The sequence below is a fragment of the Macaca fascicularis genome, chromosome 1, assembly GCF_037993035.2.
Source record: "Macaca fascicularis isolate 582-1 chromosome 1, T2T-MFA8v1.1".
Taxonomy (NCBI): domain Eukaryota; kingdom Metazoa; phylum Chordata; class Mammalia; order Primates; family Cercopithecidae; genus Macaca; species Macaca fascicularis.
In genome coordinates this window covers 23,460,863-23,486,998 of record NC_088375.1, presented here as the reverse complement: position 1 = coordinate 23,486,998, position 26,136 = coordinate 23,460,863, and the positions used below count along the sequence as shown (strand labels likewise).

The window sequence follows — 26,136 nt, the reverse complement described above, 5'->3', positions numbered from 1 at the left end:
TCCAGAAAACTCAGCCATTGCTCTGAGGGTTCTTTGTGCTGTTTGCAGTTCGACTTTGATGCAACATTAGGCCATAACGTGTTTTTTTTGTTTTTTTGTTTTTTTGTTTTTGAGACGGAGTCTCGCTCTGTCGCCCAGGCTGGAGTGCAGTGGCGGGATCTCGGCTCACTGCAAGCTCCGCCTCCCGGGTTCACGCCATTCTCCTGCCTCAGCCTCCCGAGTAGCTGGGACTACAGGCGCCCGCCACCCCGCCCAGCTAGTTTTTTGTATTTTTTTAGTAGAGACGGGGTTTCACCGTGTTAGCCAGGATGGTCTCGATCTCCTGACCTCGTGATCCGCCCGTCTTGGCCTCCCAAAGTGCTGGGATTACAGGCTTGAGCCACCACGCCCAGCCCATAACGTTTTTATAAAATGGAAAAACATTTCCACATGCTCACCTTAGTATATAAAACAAGTTTTTGTTCAATGCTTCCCATCTGGATCTTGGCTCTTGGACATCTCCTTTGGCAGGTTTTCATGTTTGTAAAGCTTTGTGTTGAATTGTAATGCACTCTTTATAGCTCATCTTCCTTTTTTTTTTTCTTTTTTCTTATTATTTTTTGAGACGGAGTCTTGCTCTGTTGCCCAGGCTGGAGTGCAGTGGAGTGATCTCAGCTCACTGCAACCTTCGCCTCCCGGGCTCAAGCAGTTCTCCTGCCTCAGCCTCCCAAGTAGCTGGGACTACAGGTATGTGCCACCACGCCTGGCTAATTTTTGTATTTTTAGTAGAGATGGAGTTCACCATGTTGGCCAGGCTGGTCTTGAACTCCTGACCTCAAGTGATCCACCCATGTTGGCCTCACAAAGTTCTGGGATTACAGGGGTGAGCCACGGTGCCCAGCTTTCCTTTTCTTTTTAAACCATGTTGTTTACTTGTTTCTTTTTTATTCTTTGTTTTGATGACTCTCAAGTCTACCTTTCTTTTTCAGATTTGTTTTCAGATAGGGTTTTAAGTATTGTTACTTTAATTGGGAAGATTTGTAGATGTTCCCTTTGAAAAAAGAAAGTTAAACTTTTTTCTTTTTTCATCATAAATATATACAATTTTTGTCAACTAAAAAATAATTGTAAAAACAAGTATTAAATGCTCATCTCAAAATATAAAAAGCCTGCAATGCAAAGGGTTTCTGTGGTGTAGTAGTTACTACGCTGGCCTAACACATGGAAGGTCCTCTATTTGAAACCCAGTGGAAACAAAAGGTTTCTTTTGTCACCCAGAATCTGACCAGGCCTCTTCTTCCTGGGAGTCCAGAGCTGCAAGGAACAAGTGATAATCCTGCCTCTTTTTTTTTTTTTTTTTTTTTAATACTTTAAGTTCTAGGGTACATGTATACAACGTGCAGGTTTGATAAATAGGTATACAGGTACCATGTTGGTTTGCTGCACCCATCAACTCATCATTTACATTAGGTATTTCTCCTAATGCTATCCCTCCTCCAGCCCACCACACCCCGACAGGCCCCAGCATGTGATGTTCCCCACCCTGTGTCCAAGTGATCTCATTGTTCAATTCCCACCTATGAATGAGAACAGGCAGTGTTTGGTTTTTTGTCCTTGTGATAGTTTGCTCAGAATGATAGTTTCCAGCTTCATCCATGTCCCTGCAAAGGACATGAACTCATCCTTCTTTATGGCTGCATAGTATTCCATGCTGTGTATGTGCCACATTTGCTTAATCCAGTCTATCATTGATGGACATTTAGGTTGGTTCCAAGTCTTTGCTATTGTGAATAGTGCCGCAATAAACATATGTGTGCCTGTGGTTTTTTTATTTAAGTTCTAAAGGACATGTGTGCAACATGCAGGTTTGTTACATATGTATACATGTGCCATGTTTGTGTGCTGCACCCTTAACTCATCATTTTTATTAGGTATTTTTCCTAATGCTATCCCTCCCCCATCCCCAAACTCCACAACAGGCCCCAGTGTGTGATGTTCCACACCCTGTGTCCGTGTGTTCTCACTTTTCAATTCCCACTTATGGGTGAGAACATACAGTGTTTGGTTTTCTGTCCTTGTGATAGTTTGCTCAGAATGATGGTTTCCAGCTTCATCAGTGTCCCTACAAAGGACATGAACTCATCCATTTTTATGACTGCATAGTATTCCATGGTGTATATGTGCCACATTTTGTTAATCTAGTCTGTCACTGATGGACATTTGGGTTGGTTCCAAGTCTTTGCTATTGTGAATAGTGCCACAGTAAACATACGTGTGCATGTGTCTTTATAGTAGCGTGATTTATAATCCTTTGGGTATATACCCAGTAATGGGATCGCTGGGTCAAATGGTATTTGTAGTTCTAGATCTTTAAAGAATCGCCACACTGTTTTCCACAATGGTTGAACTAGTTTACAATCCCACCAACAGTATAAAAGTGTTCCTATTTCTCCACATCCTCTCCAGCACCTGTTGTTTCCTGACTTTTTAATGATTGCCATTTTCACTGGTGTGAGATGGTATCTCATTGTGGTTTTGATTTGCATTTCTCTGATGGCAAGTGATGATGAGTATTTTTTCATGTGTCTGTTGGCTGCATAAATGTCTTCTTTTGAGAAGTGTCTGTTCGTATCCTTTGCCCACTTTTCGATGGGGTTGTTTGATTTTTTCTTGTAAATTTGTTTAAGTTCTTTGTAGGTTCTGGATATTAACCCTTTGTCAGATGGGTAGATTGCAAAAATTTTCTCCCATTCTGTAGGTTGCCTGTTCACTCTGATGGTAGTTTCCTTTGCTGTGCAGAAGTTCTTTAGTTCAATTAGATCCCATTTCTCTATTTTGGCTTTTGTTGCCATTGCTTTTGGTGTTTTTGTCGTGAAGTCCTTGCCCATGCCTATGTCCTGAATGGTATTGCCTAGGTTTTCTTCTAGAGTTTTTATGGTTTTAGGTCTAACATTTAAGTCTTTAATCCATCTTGAATTAATTTTTGTATAAGGTATAAGGAAGGGATCCAGTTTCAGCCTTCTACATATGGCTAGCCAGTTTTCCCAGCACCATTTATTAAATAGGGAATCCTTTCCCCATTTCTTGTTTTTGTCAGGTTTGTCAAAGATCAGATGGTTGTAGATGTGTGGTATTATTTCTGAGGCCTCTGTTCTGTTCCATTGGTCTGTATCTCTGTTTTGGTACCAGTACCATGCTGTTTTGGTTAGTGTAGCTTTTTAGTATAGTTTGAAGTCAGGTAGTGTGATGCCTCCAGCTTTGTTCTTTTTGCTTAGGATTGTCTTGGCAATGCAGGCTCTTTTATGGTTCCATATGAACTTTAAAGTAGTTTTTTCCAATTCTGTGAAGAAAATCATTGGTAGCTTGATGGGGATGGCATTGAATCTATAAATTACCTTGGGCAGTATGGCCATTTTCATGATATTGATTCTTCCTATCCATGAGCATGGAATGTTCTTCCATTTGTTTGTGTCCTCTTTTATTTCGTTGAGCAGTAGTGTGTACTTCTCCTTGAAGAGGTCCTTCACATCCCTTGTAAGTTGGATTCCTAGGTGCTTTATTCTCTTTGTAGCAATTGTGAATGAGAGTTCACTCATGATTTGGCTCTCTGTCTGTTATTGGTGTATAGGAATGCTTGTGATTTTTGCACATTGATTTTGTATACTGAGACTCTGCTGAAGTTGCTTATCAGCTTAAGGAGATTTTGGGCTGAGACAATGGGGTTTTCTCAATATGCGATCATGTAATCTGCAAACAGGGACAATTTGACTTCCTCTTAATTGAATACCCATTAGTTTTTTCTCCTGCCTGATTGCCCTGGCCAGAACTTCCAACACTATGTTGAATAGGAGTGGTGAGAGAGGGCATCCCTGTCTTGTGCCAGTTTTCAAAGGGAATGCTTCCAGTTTTTGCCTATTCAGTATGATATTGGCTGTGGGTTTGTCATAAATAGCTCTTATTATTTTGAGATACGTTCCATCAATACCTAGTTTATTGAGAGTTTTTATCATGAAGCACTGTTGAATTTTGTCGAAGGCCTTTTTGCATCTATTGAGATAATCATGTGGTTTTTGTCTTTGGTTCTGTTTATATGATAGATTATGTTTATTGATTTGTGTATGTTGAACCAGTCTTGCATCCCAGAGATGAAGCAAACTTGATCGTAGTGGATAAGCTTTCTGATGTGCTGCTGGATTCGGTTTGCCAGTATTTTATTGAGGATTTTTGCATTGATGTTCATCAGGGATATTGGTCTAAAAATCTCTTTTTTTTTTGGTATGTCTCTGCCAGGCTTTGGTATCAGGATGATGTTGGCCTCATAAAATGAGTTAGGGAGGATTCCCTCTTTTTCTAATGATTGGAATAGTTTCAGAAGGAATAGTACCAGCTCATCTCTGTACCTCTAGTAGAATTTGGCTGTGAATCTATCTGGTCCTGGACTTTTTTGGTTGGTAGGCTATTAATTATTGCTTCAATTTTAGAATCTGTTACTGGTCTATTCAGGGATTCAACTTCTTCCTGGTTTAGTCTTGGGAGGGTGTATGTGTCCAGGAATGTATCCATTTCTTCTAGATTTTCTAGTTTATTTGCATAGAGGTGTTTATAGTATTCTCTGATGGTAGTTTGTATTTCTGTGAGATTGGTGGTGATACCCCTTTATCATTTTTTATTGCGTCTATTTGATTCTTCTCTCTTTTCTTCTTTTTTAGTCTTGCTGGTAGTCTATCAATTTTGTTGATCTTTTCAAAAAACCAGCTCCTGGATTCATTGATTTTTTTGAAGGGTTTTTTTTTGTGTCTCTATCTCCTTCAGTTCTGCTCTGATCTTAGTTATTTCTTGCCTTCTGCTAGCTTTTGAATGTGTTTGTTCTTGCTTCTCTAGTTCTTTTAATTGTGATGTTAGGGTGTTGATTTTAGATCTTTCCTGCTTTCTCTTGTGGGCATTTAGTGCTATAAGTTTCCTTTTACACACTGCTTTCAATGTGTCCCAGAGTTTCTGGTATGTTGTGACTTTGTTTTCGTTGGTTTCAAAGAACATCTTTATTTCTGCCTTCATTTCGTTATTTATCCAGTAGTCATTCAGGAGCAGGTTGTTCAGTTTCCATGTCGTTGTGTGGTTTTGAGTGAGTTTCTTAATCCTGAGTTCTAATTTGATTGCACTGCGGTCCGAGAGACAGTTCGTTACAATTTCTGTTCTTTTATATTTGCTGAAGAGTGCTTTACTTCCAACTATGTGGTCAGTTTTGGAATAAGTGCAATGTAGTGCTGAGAAGAATGTCTATTCTGTTGATTCGGGGTGGAGAGTTCTATAGATGTCTATTAGGTCCGCTTGGTGCAGAGCTGAGTTCAAGTCCTGAATATCCTTGTTAACATTCAGTCTCGTTGATCTAATGTTGACAGTGGGGTGTTAAAGTTCTCCCATTATTATTGTGTGGGAGTCTAGGTCTCTTTGTAGGTTTCTAAGGACTTGCTTTATGAATCTGGGTGCTCCTGTATTGGGTGCATATACATTTAGGATAGTTAGCTCTTCTTGTTGCATTGATCCCTTTACCATTATGTAATGGCCTTCTTTGTTTTGATCTTTGTTGGTTTAAAGTATGTTTTATCAGAGACTAGGATTGCAACCCCTGATTTTTTTGTTGTTGTTGTTTTCCATTTGCTTGGTAGTTCTTCCTCCATCCCTTTATTTTGAGGCTATGTGTGTCTCTGCACATGAGATGGGTCTCCTGAATATAGCACACTGATAGGTCTTGACTCTATCCAGTTTGCCAGTCTGTGTGGGGCATTTAGCCCATTTACATTTAAGATTAATATTGTTATGTGTGAATGTGATCCTGTCATTATGATGTTAGCTGGTTATTTTGCTCGTTAGTTGATGCAGTTTCTTCCTAGCATTGATGGTCTTTACCATTTGGCATGTTTTTGCAGTGACTGTTAACCGGTTGTTCCTTTCCATGTTTAGTGCTTACTTCAGAAGCTCTTGTAAGGTAGGCCTGGTGGCAAAAAAATCTCTCAGCATTTGCTTGTCTGTAAACAATTTTATTTATCCTTCAGTTAAGAAGCTTAGTTTGACTGGATATGAAATTGTGGGTGAAAATTCTTTTTTTTAAGAATGTTGAATATTGGCCCCCACTCTCTTCTGGCTCGTAGAGTTTCTGCTGAGAGATCCGCTGTTAGTCTGATGGGTTTCCCTTTGTGGGTAGCCCACCCTTTCTCTCTGGCTGCCCTTAACATTTTTTCCTTCATTTCAACCTTGGTGAATCTGAAAATTATGTGTCTTGGGGTTGCTCTTCTCAAGGAGTATCTTTTTGGTGTTCTCTGTATTTCCTGAATTAGAATGTTGGCCTGCCGTGCTAGATTGGGGAAGTTCTCCTGGATAATATCCTGAAGAGTGTTTTCTGACTTGGTTCCGTTCTCCCCATGACTTTCAGGTACACCAATCAAACGCAGATTTGGTCTTTTCACATAGTCCCGTATTTCTTGGAGGCTTTGTTCGTTTCTTTTTACTCTTTTTTTCTCTAAACTTCTCTTCTTGCTTCATTTCATTCATTTGCTCTTCAGTCACTGATACCCTTTCTTCCAGTTGGTCGAATCGGCTACTGAAACTTGTGCATGCATCACATAGTTCTCATGCCATGATTTTGAGCTCCATCAGGTCATTTAAGGTCTTCTCTACACTGTTGATTCTAGTGAGCCATTTGTCTAATCTTTTTTCAAGGTTTTTAGCTTCTTTGCAATGGGTTTGAACATCCTCCTTTAGCTCAGAGAAATTTATTACTAATCTTCTGAAGCCTACTTCTGTCACTTGTCAAGTCATTCTCCGTCCAGCTTTGTTCTGTTGCTGGCGAGGAGCTGCAATCCTTTGGAGAAGAGGCACTCGGATTTTTAGAATTTTCAGCTTTTCTGTTCTTGTTTCTCCCCATCTTTGTGGTTTTACCTACCTTTGGTTTTTGATGATGGTGACCTACAGATCGGGTTTTGGTGTGGATGTCCTTTTTGTTGATGTTGATGCTATTCCTTTCTGTTTGTTTGTTTTCCTTCTAATAGTCGGGACCCTCAGCTGCAGGTCTGTTTGGAGTTTGCTGGAGGTCCACTCCAGATCCTGTTTGACTGGGTATCACCAGTGGAGGCTGCAGAACAGCAAATATTGCAGAACAACAAATGTTACTTCCTGATCCTTCCTCTGGAAACTTTGTCCCAGAAGGGCACCCGCCTATACAAGGTGTCAGTTGGCCCCTACTGGGAGGTGTCTCCCAGTTTGGCTACTTGGGGGCCAGGGACCCACTTGAGGAGGCAGTCTGTCCATTCTCAGTCTCAGACTCCATGCTGGGAGAACCACTACTCTCTTCGAAGCTGTCAGACAGGGACTTTTAAGTCTGCAGAAGTTTATGCTGCCTTTTGTTCAGGTATGCCCTGCCCCCAGAGGTGCAGTCTGCAGGGGCAGGCAGGCCTCCTTGAGCTGCAGTGGGCTCCACCCAGTTCCAGTTTCCCGCATGCTTTGTTTTAACTAGTCAAGCCTCAGCAATGGCAGACACCCCTCCCCCAGCTTCACCGCCACCTCGCAGTTCCATCTTGGACTGCTGTGCTAGCAATGAGCAAGGCTCCGTGGGCATGGGACCCACCAAGCCAGGTGTCTGATATAATCTCCTGGTGTGCTGTTTGCTAAGACTGTTGGAAAAGCGCAGTATTAGGGCAAGAGTGTTCTGATTTTCCAGGTACCATCTGTCACAGCTTCCCTTGGCTAGGAGAGGGAATTCCCGGACCCCTTGTGCTTCCTGGATGAGGCGATGCCCTGCCCTGCTTTGGCTACCCTCCGTGGGCTGCACCCACTGTCCAACCAGTCCCAATGAGATGAACCCGATACCTCAGTTGGAAATGCAGAAATCACCCGTCTTCTGCATCGATCCTGCTGGGAGCTGCAGTTTGGAGCTGTTCGTATTCGGCCATCTTGGTTCTGGACCCCGATAGTTAAACTTTTTATAGTCTTAAAGATCAGAAGTACCAGATGCTCATTATGGAAAGAAAACTCAGAAGAAAATGCATCAAAATAAGAATCATGGATATCTGAGTGGTAGGTCTGTGGTGAGTTTTCATCATAAGTATGTTAAGTCAGAAACTGAAGGGTCTGAGAGTTCCCCTACTTTCAAGAGTGTGTGTATATATGTGTATATATTACATACATATACATATAAAACACATATAATGCATGTATACATAATTATACACATATAAGCTACGTTATACACATAATTATATATAATTTATATAATATGTATAATCTATATTATATTTGTAAATTATACAATTATGTATAATATATGTATAGTATATACATATATATATTCTGGCAAGAGACATGAGGCTTTTTGGATCACAGAAAAGGATAGTTTATTACAGCGAAATGCAGCAGCCATAGCAATACCTTAGCACTAGTTTCTTTTTTCTTCTTTCTTTCTCTCTCTTTTTTTTTTTTGATGGAGTCTTACTCTGTCACCCAGACTGGAGTGCAATGGCACAATCTTGGCTTACTGCAACCTCTGCCTCCTGGGTTCAAGCAATTCTCTTGCCTCAGACTCCTAAATAGCCGGGATTATAGGCACATGCTACCATACCCGGCTATTTTTTGTATTTTTAGTAGAGACAGGGTTTCCCCATGTTGGCCAGGCACATCTCGAACTCCTGACCTTAGGTGATCCTCCCACCTTGGCCTTCCAAAGTGCTGAAATTACAGACATGAGCCACCGCGCCCAACCTAGTTTTGTTTTCAAAGCCAGTTACCATGGTGGGAGAGGGAATGGGATGAGAACCAGGTGAGATCCCTGTGCATGCAGGAAGTTGCACCAAAGGAGAAGAACTAAACTTCTGAGATTCATTTAAATAGAGGCTACTGGCGCATCTGCCCGTCCTCTTCTTTGGGGAGAGAGTGAGAGAGATTGAGATTACTTATTAAGCAAATCTCTAGGGTTGAGAGGGAGGGTATCGCTAAGTTTATTATCCTGGAGTATAAGCAGATGTTTCCAGGAACAGGAAGTAAATTCCAAAATTCTCCAGATTTTTCTGTCTTTAGGGAGATACTGTCTCTGCCTTTCAAGGCCTTTGCTATTCAATCAACCTGTCAGTGTCCTTTGCTCGGAAAGCCCTGACCATGAAGAAATATCAAAATACTCATTTAGAATTTTCTCCCAGTGAAGTATTTCCCCATTATTAAAAATTTATTTTTAATTCAATAAACCAAAGATAACTCAAAGCAGATAATTTATTATTTTCATTTGTCCATTTTTTTTTTTTCCTGTGAATGAGCAGTATTGTAGGACTGTTAAGAATTGGCTCCTGGCCGGGCGCGGTGGCTCAAGCCTGTAATCCCAGCACTTTGGGAGGCTGAGACGGGTGGATCACGAGGTCAGGAGATTGAGACCATCCTGGCTAACACAGTGAAACCCCGTCTCTACTAAAAAATACAAAAAAACTAGCCGGGCGAGGTGGCGGGCGCCTGTAGTCCCAGCTACTCGGGAGGCTGAGGCAGGAGAATGGCCTGAACCCGGGAGGCGGAGCTTGCAGTGAGCTGAGATCCGGCCACTGCACTCCAGCAAGGGGGACAGAGTGAGACTCCGTCTCAAAAAAAAAAAAAAAAAAAGAATTGGCTCCTTTATTGTTAAGAAATGACTTTTATTGATCTTGGGTAATATCTAATAATATTTTTTGCTCTGAAATCTGTTGTCTGATACTAATTTTCATTTCTTTTTACTTTACCCTCCCCTTTGCATTTCCTTTGATACCTGTGTGGTGTTTTATTAATCAAAAACATACCTTTCTTTAAAGCTCTTGTCTGATGATCATGCTCTGGACCTGCCTTCACCCCAATTTGTTCCATAACTGAATAGATCCCACTCTGACCACACCTACAATCATATTAGCCCTCAGTTTTCTTTTAAGCGATTTTTCTAGTTAATCAAGATCTGCAGTTCTTTGCTCTTTTCTTTTTTGACAGGGTCTCACTCTGTCACCCAGGCTGGAGTGCAGTGGCACAATCATGGCTCACTGCAGCCTCAACTTCCTGGACTCAGGGGATCCTCTTGCCTCAGCCTCCTGTAGGTGCGCACCACCATACCTGGCAAATTTTTGTTTCTATTTTTTGTAGAGATAGGATTACGCCATGTTTCCCAGGCTGGAATTTTTTTAAAATTATTGCTGTAAACAATTATTTTTTAAAATATTTTAAGAATAAGGTAAAATATTTTACATTTGTCCACATAGTTACCATTTCTGATGCTCATCAGTCCTTTGTGTAGACCCAGATATCTGTCTGCTATCATTTTTTCTTCTGCTAGAAGGAATTTCTTCAGCATTTCTTTTCTGTTTTGTTTTGTTTTTTGAGACAAGGTCTCGCTCTGTCTCATCAGCTGAAGCACAGTGGAATCATAGCTCACTGTAGCCTTGACTGTCTGGGCTCAAACGATCCTCCCACCTCAGCGTCCTGAGGAGCTGGGACTACGGACACATGTCACCACACTTGGCTAATTTTTATATTTTTTGTAGAGAGTGGGTTTATTCATGTTGCCCAGGATGGTCTTGATCTCCTGGGCACAAGTCATCTTCCTGCCTCAGTTTCTCAAAATGCTGGGACTAAAGGTGTGCGCCACTGTGCCCAGCCTAGAATTTCTTTCTTTCTCTCTCTCTTTTTTTTTTCTTTTGAGACGGAGTCTCACTCTGTCACCCAGGCTGGAGTGCAGTGGCATGATCTCGGCTCGTTGCAACCTCCTCTCCCGGTTCAAGTGATTCTCCTGCCTCAGCCTCCCGAGTAGCTGGGATTACAGATGCGTGCCACCATGCCCGGCTAATTTTTGTATTTTTAGTAGAGATGGGGTTTCACCATGTTGCCCAGGCTGGTCTCGAGCTGCTGACCACCAGTGATCCGCCCACCTCGGCTTCCCAAAGTGCTGGGATTGTAGGTGTGAGCCACTGCGCTCCGCCAGCCTAGCATTTCTTATAGTGCAGGTCTGTTGGTACTCTTTCAGGTTCTGTATGTCTAAAAAAGTCTTTTTTTTTTTGCATTAATTTTTGAATGAATTGTAGGTATATAGTTTTTTTCTTTCAGTACTTTAAAGATGTTGCTCCACTGTCTTCTAATTTGTATTGTTTCAGAAGAGAAATTTACGTCGTTTTCATTTTTGTATCTTTGTAATGTACTCCACCTACCCCTGGCTGTTTTAAAATTCTTCTCCTTATCACTGGTTTTAAGCAATTGATTATGATGTCTTTTGGTGCAATTTTTTTATGTATTTTCCTTGAGGTTTATTGACCTTCTTGGATCTGTAAATTTGTTTCATTTGGAAAAAAAATTTGGCCATCATTTCTTTAGATTTTTTTTTTTCCTGCCCCCTCTTCCATCTCTTCTCCTTCAGGGCCTCCAATTACAAATATATTGTGCGGCCTGAAGCTATCCCACGTCACTGATGCTCAGTTCATTTTCCAGTTTTTGGGTGTGTTTATGGGTTTTTTTCTCCTTCTGAGCCTTCCCTCCCACCCCCTGTGTGTGCATGTTTTGTTTTCAGGTAATTTCTATTGTTGTGACTCAAGTTCATTGGTCTTGTATAGTGTTTTATCTGCTGTTCATCTCATCCAGTGTATTTTTCATCTCTAGATTGATTTAAGTCTTTTATATATGTGTTCTATGGCTCTCCTTAACATGCTTATGTTTTTCTGTGCCTTCTTGAACATACAGAGTATAGCTATCATAACTTAATGTTCTTGTCTACTAGTTCTGTTGTGTTATTTCTGAATGTGTTTTTATTGGTTAGTTTCGCTTCCTGGTTAAATGTTGCGGTTTTCTGCTTTTTGCACGCCTGGTAGTTTTTGATCACTAGACATATGATTTCTAGTGAATCACTAGTGCATATTATATTGCTGGGTGCTGGATAGTCTTGTACTTTAAAAAATATTCTTGAGCTTTGTTCCGGGGCACAGTGAAGTTACTTGGAATCAGTTTGATCCTTGGAAGGCTGGCTTTTAGATCAGCAAGTTTTGCCTTGTTATTCAATACCCTTCTGACTGCTTACCCCTGTAATCTGGGTGTTAAGGAGGTTTTCTCACTGTGGCTGGTCAGAACATGAACTATACCTGGCCCTGTGTGAGTTCTGGGGCTTTTTTTTTTTTTTTTTTTTTAACCTTTTCTTCTTGGGTAGTCCCTTTCCCAGTCTTGGGTAGTTTTCTCACACTGGTACTTAAAGGGGAATCTGCAGATTTCTGGAGTTCTCTGTCTGTGCAGCTCTTTTCCCTTCCATACTCAGCCTTGAAGAACTGTAGCCACTCAATGTTCCCTAAACTCCCAACCTATCTTCTCAACTCCTGTGTCTGCTGGGTACCACTTAGCTTCCTCCTCCCTGCTCTGTGGCCTGAAAACTTTCTCTAGGCAGAAGGCTGCAGCAATTGTAGGGCTCATCTCATTGGTTCCCTCCTCCAGGGACCACTGCCTTGAGTTGCCTAATGTCTGATGTCTGAAAATGGTTCATGTATTTTATGTGATGTTTTTAGTTGTTTAAAGTGGGAGAGTGAATCTGGTCCCTGTTACTCCATTTTGGCTGGACGCTCATTAATTCCTAGTGGAAATGAACATTTTTTTCCATATCTTCTCATTTTTACTTTGGATCCTTTGGTACTTTTACCAGATTGTACAGATCTTGTCTGTGAGTCCCAGTCATTTTTCAGTTGGAGACCCCTTGTGAAGTAGCTATCATTTGGATTAAAAGGAGAAGGAGAATGTTACTTAAAATGATGACAAAACTATCTAAATAGAGAAGAAAGTGTGTGTGTAGGTTATCTGCTTGCCTCAAGTCCAGGCCCAGGTTGGTTTGTCTTGTACAGCGCCACCAGAGTGTTCCTCCTACAGATGCACATTTGATCATGGTACATCCCTGGGTAAAACTGGACATGGTCCCCCTCCTTAACATGGCCCTCAGGCCCTGTTTCTTCAGCGTTGTCTTTTCTCTTCACACACTGTAAGACCCAGCTCTCTTGCACTACTGGTCCTTCTTCCTTTACCATGTGTATACTCTCACACCTCGTGCTTTTGCAGTGCTGTGACGCTGAGTTTGGTGCTGTTCCTTTGTTTTTCTTGCGTCTTGTGCTTACATGTTTAGCATTTAGCGGACTGTACTATAATTTATCTCTCCTTTCCTCCAGTTTTTTCCTTCTGAGCAAGGTGATTTTTGTACATAATTGTATTATCAAAAACATCTTAGGATGTATATAGCTATTTTACCTATTTGAGAAATGAGAAAATGCTCAGAAAGGTTAAATAGCTGGTCTTAGGTCATATAACTAGTAAATATAAGAGCTAGTCTGTTGGGCTTTAAAGCTAGACATTAAGGCCTGCTGAGGGGTTCGAAGTGAAAGGGAGAAGTGAGGGACCTACCCTTGGCTTCTATCCCAGTGGACACCTGGTCAAGTTCATATTGTAAAGCAAGGTGATATAGAAGAGGAACAGGGTTGGGAACAACACATGTATTCCCTAAGAAATACTTGTAGCAGTATGTTGTTACGGTGAACAATTTTATCTTACGGTGGTTCTTGCAATAGTAGCTGGCAGAAATTTTTGTCAGAGACATCTTTGATGATCCTTAATATTATATCAGAAGATCTCCTACTGCTCCTTAGTAGATAACTTTTTTTTTTTTTGTAAGGATGGAGAATAATAGAATAACACAGAAAAAATTTCCCAAGGCCATCTAGTAAACTGAATTTTCTCTGAGAGTTGAAACCCCAAAAGAGTCACCAAAACTGCTTTCCTATCCATTATTTTAAAAGAGAAAAAAATCTCAAGAGTAAGTTTCTATTCTCTTAGTAAATGTTCCAGGACTTAGCAGCCATAGAATCACAGATTACTTCCTTTTTGTTCACTCTTACACTGAAGTGTAAGCAGAACTGTGTTTCACTATTGCCCGTGTAATATCTCTTCCCTGTATTTGAAATGTTTTGTACTGATTCATCACTTTATTCAACCAATTAATGCACTAGCCTCTCTAGGGCCTAGTTTCCTCTTGAATTCAAGAAACAAAATTTAAGCTACTTATGGTTGATTATACCTTTGGAAAGCTTTCGTGTTAATTGTACTCAAGAAACTTAAGAGTGGGGAATAATTTATGCTTGGTGTAAGAACTGATGTGTGTTGTCCTCCTAGGGTAACCTCTTTCTAGTGTCAGCATACTGGGGAACAAGTTAATTGTCAAAAGATTGTTTTGTTGAGTATAGAATCAGGAAGGGAGAAGGTAAATTGTTGGTTTAAAAGAGAGTTTAATTTAGACCAGGTTTGATTATAAACACGTTATCCTTTCTGAAGGAACATGTCTATTCAATAATTCCAATATTTATTTAAAATGTACAAACTTGCCATTTTAGAAGTAAGCTCTTAAAGGGATAGACAGGACTGATACTCTTTTCCCTAGTAATGAATGTAGAATGAATGAGTCAAAGCACTTTATACCTCTGGTCTTTATAGAAATACAGCATGTCCAAATCTCACTATCCAACTGTCCTGTCTTGTATTTCATATTGGTTTTCATATTCCTACTTTCATCTTTTCTGAGCTTTGTACTGTGGTTAGATGGTTGAGTTAGTTTCTGTTGCACTCCATTTTGCTTCTGGCCAGCCTTACTGCTTATCAGTTTTATAAAGAGAATGTTCCTTCTTGTCAGTTGCTTGATTCATCTTTTATGTATGTTCTGATATTCACCTTATTATTTATTTTAAATTGGACCCATAATAGCAACTGCCTATTTCTTACATATTCAATTCTTTTATCATCTTTAGACCAAAGAAAGGCATTATTTAGCGTTCTTTTTTAGGTCTAATTTCCTAAACCTTTAAGCTCATCCCTGGACCATCTGTTGAATATCTTTATCCTTAGTAAGTTGTGGAGCCCAGAACTAGAAACAGTATTTGAAAATACTGTTGATTGAATGCTAAGTATTAGAAAGTATTAGAAGAGAATATGCCGCAATTCTTTGGGTGAATTAAAGTGATATATATTACAACCTCTTAAATGCAATTGTGTGTTAGAATATTTTGTATAATTTCCCTAAGAACTGTTTTCTCTTACCATATATGAGCAAACATATGTAGATATTTATGTACATATATGTATTATGTTCATTTTCCAAAATGAATTATTCCTCCACTTATGAGCCATCCATTTTCTCTCCATTTTCTACCCCTCACCTCTTCAATAAATATACACTTCAAATCAGAATGGGCCTGCCCTGCGACTTTCAGAGCCTCAGAGGGCATGGGTTCATTCCTGCCTGGTCTTGCCCTTGTTTTACTGACTGATCTTGAAATAAAGTTGTGGTCTTAAATGTTTGTCAGTTAATTCACAAGGGAAGAACAGGGCTGCTGCTGTTCAGCTATAAGCTTTTATCTCTCTTCTAAATGTAACACTGCCATTTCTTTTCATTTAAAGTGAAAACTGTTTTTAGTTTTAAAAATTGAGCAATGTATTCTATTTAAGCATTAATTACATCAAGACATATTGGAATATGTCTTAAATCTAGTCTCCTGCTTTACCCAAAGGAACGAGAGGATGAAATTGCCACTGTGGAATGCATCAACAATGGCAAGTCCATCTTTGAGGCCCGCTTGGACATTGACACTTCCTGGCAGTGCCTGGAGTATTATGCGGGCTTGGCTGCATCCATGGCTGGTAAGTCCTCACCTGGTGTCTGTGACCAGCTGATAGTGAGGCAGAAGAGCAGGGCCTAGTGGTGAAGGGCAAAGATTTTGGAATTAAGACAGAACTGGGTGAAAGTCTTGGGTTTGTCACTTTCTACTTGGGTGGCCTGGGAATTACTTTTATGTTTCCTAATCTAAACTGTAGATAATAATTCCTACCTTCTTGGGTTAAGGATTAAATGAGATAGTGCATGTAAAGCACCTAGCATGATACCTGAGCTTTAGACCAAATTGCTGAAAAACCAGTTTTCACAAGAATCAGTTTGTCATATTTACCAGTTTTATCTATTTAGCAAACTTTTTTTGACAGTGTATAAAGTTTTCGACAACTGATATTGGATGGTTGGTAGGGCCTAGGAAGGTTGCAGGGAGCTCACATGCTTCCCCTGCTGTTGAGTGTTCCTCTCATTTCCATTTTGTTTCATCTAAACTATCTAATAAAGGCTCAGTAAATTCTTAGAGCGTTCTTAAATCAAATTGGATGAACATGTGTTTGAAGGATAGGCAGGATTCTCTATGTGGAGAGAATATGTGGAGCCAGTGGAAGAATGACTGGAACAAATAGAAGAATGGAGACAGGTTGAGCCTGGTGTGTTGGGAGCAGTGGGGAGGCTGTGTTGACTAGAATACAAGTCAGACTGGTACAGATGTTGGTGAAATCTTAGGGAACACAGACCTGCATCCTGTTTTACTCCTGTTTTCCCCGTAGGTGAGCATATCCAGCTCCCAGGCGGATCCTTTGGTTATACCAGAAGAGAACCACTTGGGGTATGTGTGGGAATAGGAGCATGGAACTACCCCTTTCAGATCGCCTCTTGGAAGTCAGCTCCAGCGTTAGCCTGTGGTAAGAACGAATTATCCCTCCATTTGAGAGCCATTTGTTCATTCTCTCATTCGTTCTCTCCCCATTCTCTACCCTTCACCTCTCTGTAAACACACACTTTAAATCGGAAGGGGCCTGCTCTGGGATATTCAAAGCCTCAGAGGACATGGCTGGCTCCTGCCCTGTCTTGCCCCTCAAGGAGCTTATAGTTTAGGTGGTACACAATCATGTCTAGATATTCCCAGGTTTTATTTATTTAATTTTGTATATGAAAAGGAAGAAACTTAACTTTTTCTTATTAAATTGAACTAGATTTGTGCTACTTATAAATTCTCTTCCTTTCTGGACAAGAATTTTAATGTAGGAGTTAGCACTTAGGAGTTTGACTTCGTTTGCAAAGCAGAAGATAAACTCCTTTCTTCATTTGGGTCTTAAGAGAAATAATAAGCAAGGCTTTGATAAGCTCCTTATCAAAGAGGAGCTCTGGTTGATTAACATAAAATAGTTTTCTTACAGTATTTAAGGAGACGAATCTTTGAGGAAAGAAGACTAATTATATCTTAGAAAAAAACTATAATGTTAAAAAGCATTACTATTAGGACGTTATACTGAAATGCAGCTTTTGTCCTGTTGCCATTGCATGTTCTTGTTTTAGCCTGTTTCTCTTTGAGAGACAGTTGTGAAAGAGGAAAAATAGGCCCAGCATTAAGTCATTAGCTTTGGGGACTTTCATCAAGTGAACCTTTCTGGTCTTCAATGTCAACTTTTATAGAATGGGGCTACTGATACCTACTTCATACTGCTGTTGAAAGTGTTAAATGAGATAATATATATGAAAAGGCCTAGAAACGCAAATATGAGACTGGGCAACTGTAGGGTTTGAGATCTGTTTAATGAGAGAAACCAAGATGAAAAGAGCAAGATTTGTTTACTTATTGATATGGTTTGGCTATGTCCCTATCCAAATCTCAACTTGAATTGTATCTCCCAGAATTCCCATGTGTTGTGGGAGGGACCCAGGGGGAGGTAATTGAATCACGGGGGCTGGTCTTTCCCATGCTATTCTCGTGATAGTGAATAAGTCTCACGAGATCTGATGGGTTTATCAGGGGTTTCCGCTTTTGCTGCTGCTTCATTTTTCTCCTGCCACCAATGTAAGAAGTGACTTTCACCTCCCACCATGATTCTGAGGCCTCCCCAGCCATGTGGAACTGTTAAGTCCAATTCAGCCTCTTTCTGTTCCCAGTTTCAGGTATGTCTTTATCAACAGCATGAAAACAAACTAATATGGTTATTAATAACATTTTTGGTCTAGGATTTGGTTGGGGAAGAGAAAACAATTGGAATCGTTCTTGAATTGTCCTCTAGTCCTGTTTTCAGGGGATCACTGGTCTTAGAAAGTCTTTTTATGTTTGTGTCTTGGGTTTATGCAGGTAATGCCATGGTCTTTAAACCTTCTCCCTTTACACCTGTTTCTGCATTGCTACTGGCTGAAATCTACACTGAGGCTGGTGTGCCTCCTGGGCTCTTCAATGTGGTGCAGGGAGGGGCTGCCACAGGCCAGTTTCTGTGTCAGCATCACGATGTGGCCAAAGTCTCCTTCACTGGAAGTGTGCCCACTGGCATGAAGGTGAGGATGAAACCAGTATTGGTCAACACACATGGCATTTGGATATGGCAAAGTTGGTCCTACCCAGAGTATATTTTGGAGGCTTCTCTTTTGATTTTACCTAGCCTGAATTGGGAATGGGAAGGAGATTTTATTAGGCAGAGGTGTGAAGTTTCCTATAAAAGTATGAAGGGAGAAAGGGAGTACACATGGGGTGACTTGTGTTAGGCTAGGTTGGGGTGGAAATTAACAGCTCCAGCCTAAGGAGAGGATGTGTCTGAGTGGACAGGGGCCTGGGCTGCCACTTGTATTGTTTGGTGACTTAATTTCTTGTATAGAAGGAAGGATTTTTACTCAGGCTATTTCAGATTCATTATTTTGACATGAATTTGTGTTCTGAACTCTGTCAGCCTTAAACACAGTAACAATAACACAGAATAATTTCTGGCTATGACAGTCCTGTGAATTGACAGTATTTTTTATTTTTATTGTTTTGAGACAGGGTCTCACCCTATTGCCCAGGGTGGATTATAGTGGTGTAATCACAGCTCACTACAGCCTTGAACTCCTGGGCTCAGGCAGTCCTCCTGCTTCAGCCTCCTAAGAAGCTGAGACTACAGTCATGTGCCACTGCGCCTGGCTAAGTTTCTTATTTTTCTGTAGAGATAGGGTCTTGCTATGTTGCCCAGGCTGGGACAATATTTTTTAAATGAGCTCCCTCTTCCAATGTCAGTGCAACTCTGGATTCTCTTCAGTTTTCTGGAATAGAAATTTTAATAGACAAAAGGCAAAGGATATTAACAAGAATAAGGCTGCAGGTCACACACAGTTTAAGCTGATTTTATAGGTTCAGGGTCTAGTTGACCTAGCATGCAATATAATTTGTGTTAAAGTTCTGAATACCTTGTTCCTGTTCTGTAAGATCATGGAGATGTCAGCTAAAGGAATCAAATCTGTTACCTTGGAACTTGGAGGCAAATCTCCACTCATCATCTTCTCAGACTGTGATATGAACAATGCTGTGAAGGGGGCGCTGATGGCCAACTTTCTCACACAAGGCCAGGTATGTACCTGTCCCTGGAAGAGGTGTAAAAGGAATCTCCACCCCCTCATCCAACAGCATGTTTTAAAGCTTTTTGTTTTGCAATACTTTCAGACTTACAGAAAACTTGCACAAATAGTACAAATAATTCCCATGTACCTTTGAACCAGATTTCTCAAATATTAACATTTTAACACATTTACTTTATCTTCTTATCTGCCTGTACATACATAGGCATATTAAGTTTTTCTGAACCTTGAGAGTAAATTGTAGACATAAGGCCCCTAACCTCTAAATATAAAGTTCCTAAAAACAAGTGCATTCTTTTACATAAGCATGGTACACTTAGTAAAATTAAAAAATTAACATTGGTATAGTACTGCGTTACTGAATCTATAGCCCTTACTCAATCTACAGCCCTTATTCAAATTTTGCCACTTGTTTGACTAATGTCCTCATAGCAAAATAGAACAAAAATTTTTTTTTGTTTTTTTTTTTTTTCTGGTCCACGATCCAGTCAAGGATGATGCATTGCCTTTAGTTGTCTTTAATCTCCTTTAGTTGAGAACAGTCCTTCAGTTATTCTTGTCTTTCAGGACACTGACATTTTGAGAGAACAGGCCATTCATTTTGTAGAATGTTCCTTAGTTTGGGTCTGTCTGATATTCCTGTTAGATTCATATTGTGAATTTTTGGCAAAAATACCACAAACATGATGTCATATCCTACTCAGTGGTGATTTAACTTTGATCACTTGCTTTAAGGTAAGTCTTCACTGTAAAGTTACTGTTTTTTACTTTGTGGTTAATAAGAACTTGTAGGAGGTATTTTGAGGCTATCCTGTTCCTCATCAAAGTTTCATGCAGTAAATACTTCTGTCACCACTGACGATCCTTGCTGAAAACAGTTTTTATTATGGTGGTTGCAGATGGTGATTTTCCAATTCCATCATTTCTTCTATATTTGTTCACCTTCTACTGTAAGAAAGAACTTGCCCTTTACCCCTGTTTGTTTTCCATTCATTTATTTATATCAGTATGGACCCATGGATTCTTATTTCATTCTATGGGTTATAATCCAGTACTATCATTTTTATGTATTATTTTTATTTTTATTTATTTGTTTTTTGAGACAGAGTCTAGCTCTGTTGCCCAGGCTGTAGTGCACTGACATGGTCTCGGCTCACTGCAACCTCTGCCTCCCAGGTTTAAGTGATTCTCCTGCCTCGGCCTCCTGAGTAGCTGGGATTATAGGCGCCCACCACCACGCCCAGCTAATTTTTGTATTTTTAATAGAGACAGAGTTTCATTGTGTTTGCCAGGCTGGTCTCAAACTCCTGACCTCATGATCCACCCGCTTTGGCCTCCTAAAGTGCTGGGAAATTACAAGTGTAAGCCACTGTACCCGGCATTTATTTTATTTTTTTATTGAGACGGAGTCTCACTCTGTCACCCAGGCTGGAGTGCAGTGGTGCAATCTCGGCTCACCACAGCCTCTGCCGCCTGGGTTCAAGTGATTCTCCTGTTTCAGCCTCCCAAATAGCTGGGGCTACAGGTGTGTGCCACCACAGCCGGTTAATTTTTTTTTTTTTGGAGACAGAGTCTCGCTGTGTCACCCAGGCTGGAGTACAGTGGCGTGATCTTGGCTCACTGCAAGCTTTGTCTCCTGGGTTCATGCCATTCTCCTGCCTCAGCCTCCGGAGTAGCTGAGACTACAGGCACCCGCCACCACGCCAGGTTAATGTTTTGTGTTTTTTATAGAGACGAGGTTTTACCGTATTAGCCAGGATGGTCTGGATCTCTTGACCTCGTGATCTGCCTGCCTCGGCCTCCCAAAGTGCTGGGATTACAGGCGTGAGCCACCACGCCTGGCCTCAGCCAGCTGATTTTTTTGTATTTTTAGTAGAGACGGGATTTCGCCATATTGGCCAGTTTTGTCTTGAACTCCTGACCTCAGGTGATCTGCCCACCTTGGCCTCCCAAAGTGCTGGGATTACAGGCATGAGCTACTGTACCCAGCCTCATTATTTATTTTGATGCTAAAATAATTGCAAATGGCCAGTAGGAATCCCTTTCTGTGACCTTTTGATATGTCCTCATTATTCTTTGAATACTTCATTACTTTCTGGCATAGCAAAGTGTTCCAGACTCATCTCATACTTCCCCTGGCTGCACTCTGGAATCAGCCATTTCTCTGAAGGAGCCCTGGTTCCATTATTGTTTATCTGTTTATTATTAATTTTTGAGATAGTCCTGCTCTATTGCCCAAGCCAGAGTGCAGTGGTGCCTTCTTGGCTCACTGCAAGCTCGGCCCCCCCAGGTCAAGCAATCCTCCCACCTCAGTCTCTGATGTAGCATGCCACCACATTCAGCTAATTTTTGTGTTTTTTGTAGAGACGGGGTTTCACTGTGTTGGCCAGGCTGATCTTGAACTCCTGGGCTCGAGTGATCCACGTGCGTCGGCCTCCCAAAGTGCTGGGATTGCAGGCATGTGCCACCATGCTTGGCCTGTTTTTTTATTTTTTGTAAATTATTTTATGATTATTTAGAAGGACTACCTTCAAACCAGTACAAGTATTTCATAAATAATATCTTGTTGTTTTGTAACCAGTTGAGTAATTTGTTGCACAATAAGCCACCTCACATCTTTCAGCAATAAAAACGCTAACTCTGAACAGTAAAGAAATTACACAGTGAGTTGGGACACAATTAAAATGTGCTTTAAATATTTTTTTGAGGGGAGAGGACACCACACTTCTCTACTCAATAAAGAGAAACAATTTTGCAGTCCAGAGGTCTTTTATTTTTTCACACCTATCATACCATGAATTCATAGGGAATAGGTTCCAGCAGCTCAGGCTCCTTCCCATTGGTTCTCACACAGTGTGCTTCCCTGGTGGAGTAGGCTGGTGCTTCAGCTGAACCTAGGTACCTTTTTCTTTAGCTTGCTTCTTTTTCTGATGATCTTCTTTCATGCATTTCAGAAGCTATCTTGGGTCTCAGAGTGCTTAATGTGCTCAATGTGCATATTAATTATCTTGGCAAGAATTTTGCCCTTAATTTGTTTACAACAATGCCAGCAACATGGGTAACATTGTAGACTCTTCCAGTTTTGCCCTGGTAATGCTTGTGGGGCATTCCTTTTTGAATAGTACCCATCTCTTGATGTCTACAATATTGCCTTTCTTATTGATTTGCATGCATGTGGCCCAAGGAACAACTCCATGTTTTCTAAAAGGCCTGGAGAACATATACTGGGTACTTTTTCTCTTTCCCTGTGTTTTTCATTTTGGTGAATTACTGGAAGATGGCAGTACTGACCAAAAGTGCTGGTTCCATTTAGTGGTGAATGGTATTTAGAAACCAAGATCTCAGTGCCAGGTGTGCTTATTGCTACTGTGGTATCATTGCTTCTAGGCCCTCTCAGAGTCCAGTGCTGGGAAATACATATTTGTGTATATGTCTCTGCACATATCTATTTCTGTATCTGTCTATCTACATAAAAATAAGTTCATCCAGATACTTTTAATTGCAGTCGAATACCACAGGGTTCATTTCTGCCTTCTCCCTTTCCATATTTGTATTTCTTCTCTGACAGTAAGAAATTGGACTCCCATTATCCACAATATGTTTATGTAATTGCTCATCATAGAATACACGTAGTATTCTAATAATAGCAGTTTCAGATTTGTAAATCCATACCTCTGTGGAAAATAAACCTTCTAATTAGAGCTCAGAATTTTTTTACAGTTCTTTTTATATTTAGCCAGAGGGTATAGTCAAAATACTATGTTCAAAAGTTACTTGGGTCAGTTCTACCCTTCCTTCCCCCTCCTTCAGTGTGGTTATGATATTCATTTAAAATAACAGATTCATTTGTTTGTGTTTGTATTCATTTGGGTTTTATTTTCTCCATCCTTGCTGATTTTAAAATTTTATTTTCATTAGGCGAAACACAAACATAGTTCTAAACATCAGAATTTTACAAAACAGACACTTAGAAGTGTTACTCCTCCCCATCCTGTCTGCTCTGTTTCCAGTACCACCTCCCCACCCAGTTTTATCCATCTCCTTTGGGTAGCTAGTCTGATTTGTTTCTGGTTTTTCTTCCTGTGGTTCTTTTTGCACAAATGAATAGGTACTTGTATATTTCTTACTCTTCTTTCACACACAAAAGGTAGCACATTAGAGGTACTCTTTTGTACTTTGCTTTCTTTGCTATGTGTGTGTGTGGATGAATATATACACGCACACAAAGAATACATATAGTATAGCATATGTAGAATAAATATATAGAATATTCTACATAGTCTGTACTATGTATATATTCTTTGTACAGATATAGAGAGAACACTAAAAATAATTGTGATGTAATTGTGATTTTATTTTATTATTATTTTTTTGAGATGGAGTCTCACTCTGTAGCCCAAATTGCAGTGCAGTGATGCCATCTCGGCTCACTGCAACCTTTACCTATGGAACTCAAGCAATTCTCCTGCCTCACCCTCCCAAGTAGCTGGGACTAGAAGCATGCCCTACCACACCTGGTTAATTTTTTTGTATTTTTAGTAGAGACAGGGTTTCACCATGTTGGCCAGGCTGGTCTTGAACTCCTGAGCTCAGGTGATCCATCTGCCCCGGCCTTCCAAAGTGCTGGGGTTACAGACATGAGCCACCGCGCCCTGTATGAGCCACCATGCCTGGCATGATTTTAAATATGTATCACAGTTTATCCATTCATCTGTCAATGGGGTTATTTCCTTATCTCAGTTATTGTGAATAATGCTGCACTGAGCACGTGAGTGCAGATGTGTCTTTAAGGTACTGATTTCATTTCCTTTGGTATATACCCAGAAGAGGAATTGCTGAATCATAGGATGGTTCTATTTTTAATTTTTTTTTTTTTTTTGATTTGGAGTCTCACTTAGTCACCCAGGCTGCAGTACAATGGCGCGATCTCAGCTCACTGCAACTTCTGCCTCCCGGGTTCAAGTGATTTTCCTGCCTCAGCCTCCTGAGTAGCTGGGATTACAGGCATGCCCTACCACGCCTGATTAATTTTGTTTTTTAGTAGAGACGGGGTTTCTCCATGTTGGCCAGGCTGGTCTCGAACTCCTGACCTCAGGTGTTTTGCCCACCTCGGCCTCCAAAGTGCTGGGATTGCAGGTGTGAGCCACTGTGCCCAGCCAAGTTTTAATTTTTTAAGGAGCCTCTATCCTGTTTTCCTTCATGGCTATACTACTAACATTCTTTTTTTTTTTTTTTTTTTGAAAGGAAGTTTATTAATAAAGTAAAGGACTAAAGAATGGTTATTCCGTAGGCAGAGCTGCCCCAAGGGCTACTGGTTGCCCCTTTTTGTGGTTATTTTTTTATCATATGCTAAATAAAGGGTGGGTTATTCATGCCTCCTCATTTTAGACTATATAAGGTAAAATGACATTGCTATGGCATTTGTAAACTGTCATGGTGCTGATGGGTGTGTCTTTTAGCATGTTGATGCATTATAATTAGTGTATAATTAGCAGCAAAGACAACCAGTGGTCACTCTCATCGCCATCTTGGTTTTGGTGGGTCTTAGCTGGCTTCTTTACCACAGCCTGTTTTATCAGCAAGATCTTTATGACCTGTATCTTGTGCTGACCTCCTATCTTATCCTGTGACTTTGAATGTCTAACCTCCTGGGAATGCAGCCCAGTAGGTCTCAGCCTTATTTTACCCAGCCCCTACTTAAGATGAAGTTGCTCTCGTTCAAACACCTCTGACATTTCCCCCTTCCCTTTTATAAAAGAACCCTTAATCCTAAGGGTTGCAGAGGGACAAAGATCCATCTTCTGTAAACTTCATGCTGAATAGGGGCGATGATATTCCTGCCTAATTATTAGGGTCTCTTGTATTCAGGGTAGAGAAGAGCTCAGTCAGAAAGTGTCAGGGTGAGGGTCGCTTATAACTCTTGAGTTCCAACAAAAGGTGATATCCGAAGTTGGCCAGTCAGTGCTGCAGTCTGTTTCTTTTGGGTTGGGAGGGTCTCCTCAGTATTGTCCCTTCCATGGTTTGCCAGAAAGGTGTTACTGGAAAGGGGCCCTGATCAGACCCCAAGAGAGGGTTCTTGGATCTTGTGCAAGAAAGAATTCAGGACAAGTCCATAGAGTAAAGTGAAAGTAAGTTTATTAAGAAAGTAAAGGAATAAAGAATGGCTACTCCATAGGCAGAGCAGCCTATACTAATTTATATTCTCACCAGCAGTATACCAAGATTCCCTTTTCTCCACATCCTCACCAACACTTGTTATCTTTTATCTTTTTGATAATAACCATGCTAACAGATGTGAGGTGATACCTCATTGTGATTTTGATTTTCATTTTCCTGATGATTAGTGATGTGGAGGATCTTTCCATAAACTTCTTGGCCATTTGTATGTTTCTGGAAATATGTCTATCCAGGTCTTTTGCCCATTTGTAATCAGAGGTTTTTTCTTTTCTTTTTTTTGCAATTAAATAGTGTGAGTTCCTTATATATTGTGATGATTTTTTTGTGTGTATGGTAAAGCATAACATAAAATTTACCAATTTAACCGTGTGTGTGTATTTTTTAAATTTTTTTATTTTTTGGAGATAGCATCTTACTCTGTTGCTCAAGCTGGAGTACAGTGACATCATCCCAGCTCACTGCAGCCTCGACCTCCCAAACCCAAGTGATATTTCCACTTCAGCCTCCTGGGTAGCTGGGATTGTAGGCATGTGGCACCACGCCTGGCTGATTTTTGTATTTTTTGTAGAGATGAGATTTTGCCATGTTGCCCATGCTGGTCTTGAACTTCTGAGCTCAAGCAATTCTCCTGCCTCAGCCTCCCAAACTGCTAGGACTACAGGCGTGAGCCACCACTCCTGGCCTTTTGGAACCATTTTTAAGTGTAGAGTTCAGTGACATTTAATACGTTTACATTGTGTACAACTATCATCATT

The 26,136-nt window shown here is 40.5% G+C and overlaps 1 protein-coding gene across 2 annotated transcripts in view; it reads left to right on the top strand.

Moving 5' to 3' along the window:
- Positions 1-26,136, top strand: part of ALDH9A1 (aldehyde dehydrogenase 9 family member A1) — a 40,567-nt gene that overhangs the window by 3,650 nt on the left and 10,781 nt on the right. For both annotated transcript variants that reach the window (XM_005539848.5, XM_065519031.2), the window contains exons 3-6: positions 15,543-15,672; positions 16,411-16,545; positions 17,958-18,154; positions 19,056-19,196. In XM_005539848.5, coding sequence (XP_005539905.2) covers positions 15,543-15,672; positions 16,411-16,545; positions 17,958-18,154; positions 19,056-19,196 — 603 coding nt within the window. The remainder of the gene's footprint in view (positions 1-15,542; positions 15,673-16,410; positions 16,546-17,957; positions 18,155-19,055; positions 19,197-26,136) is intronic.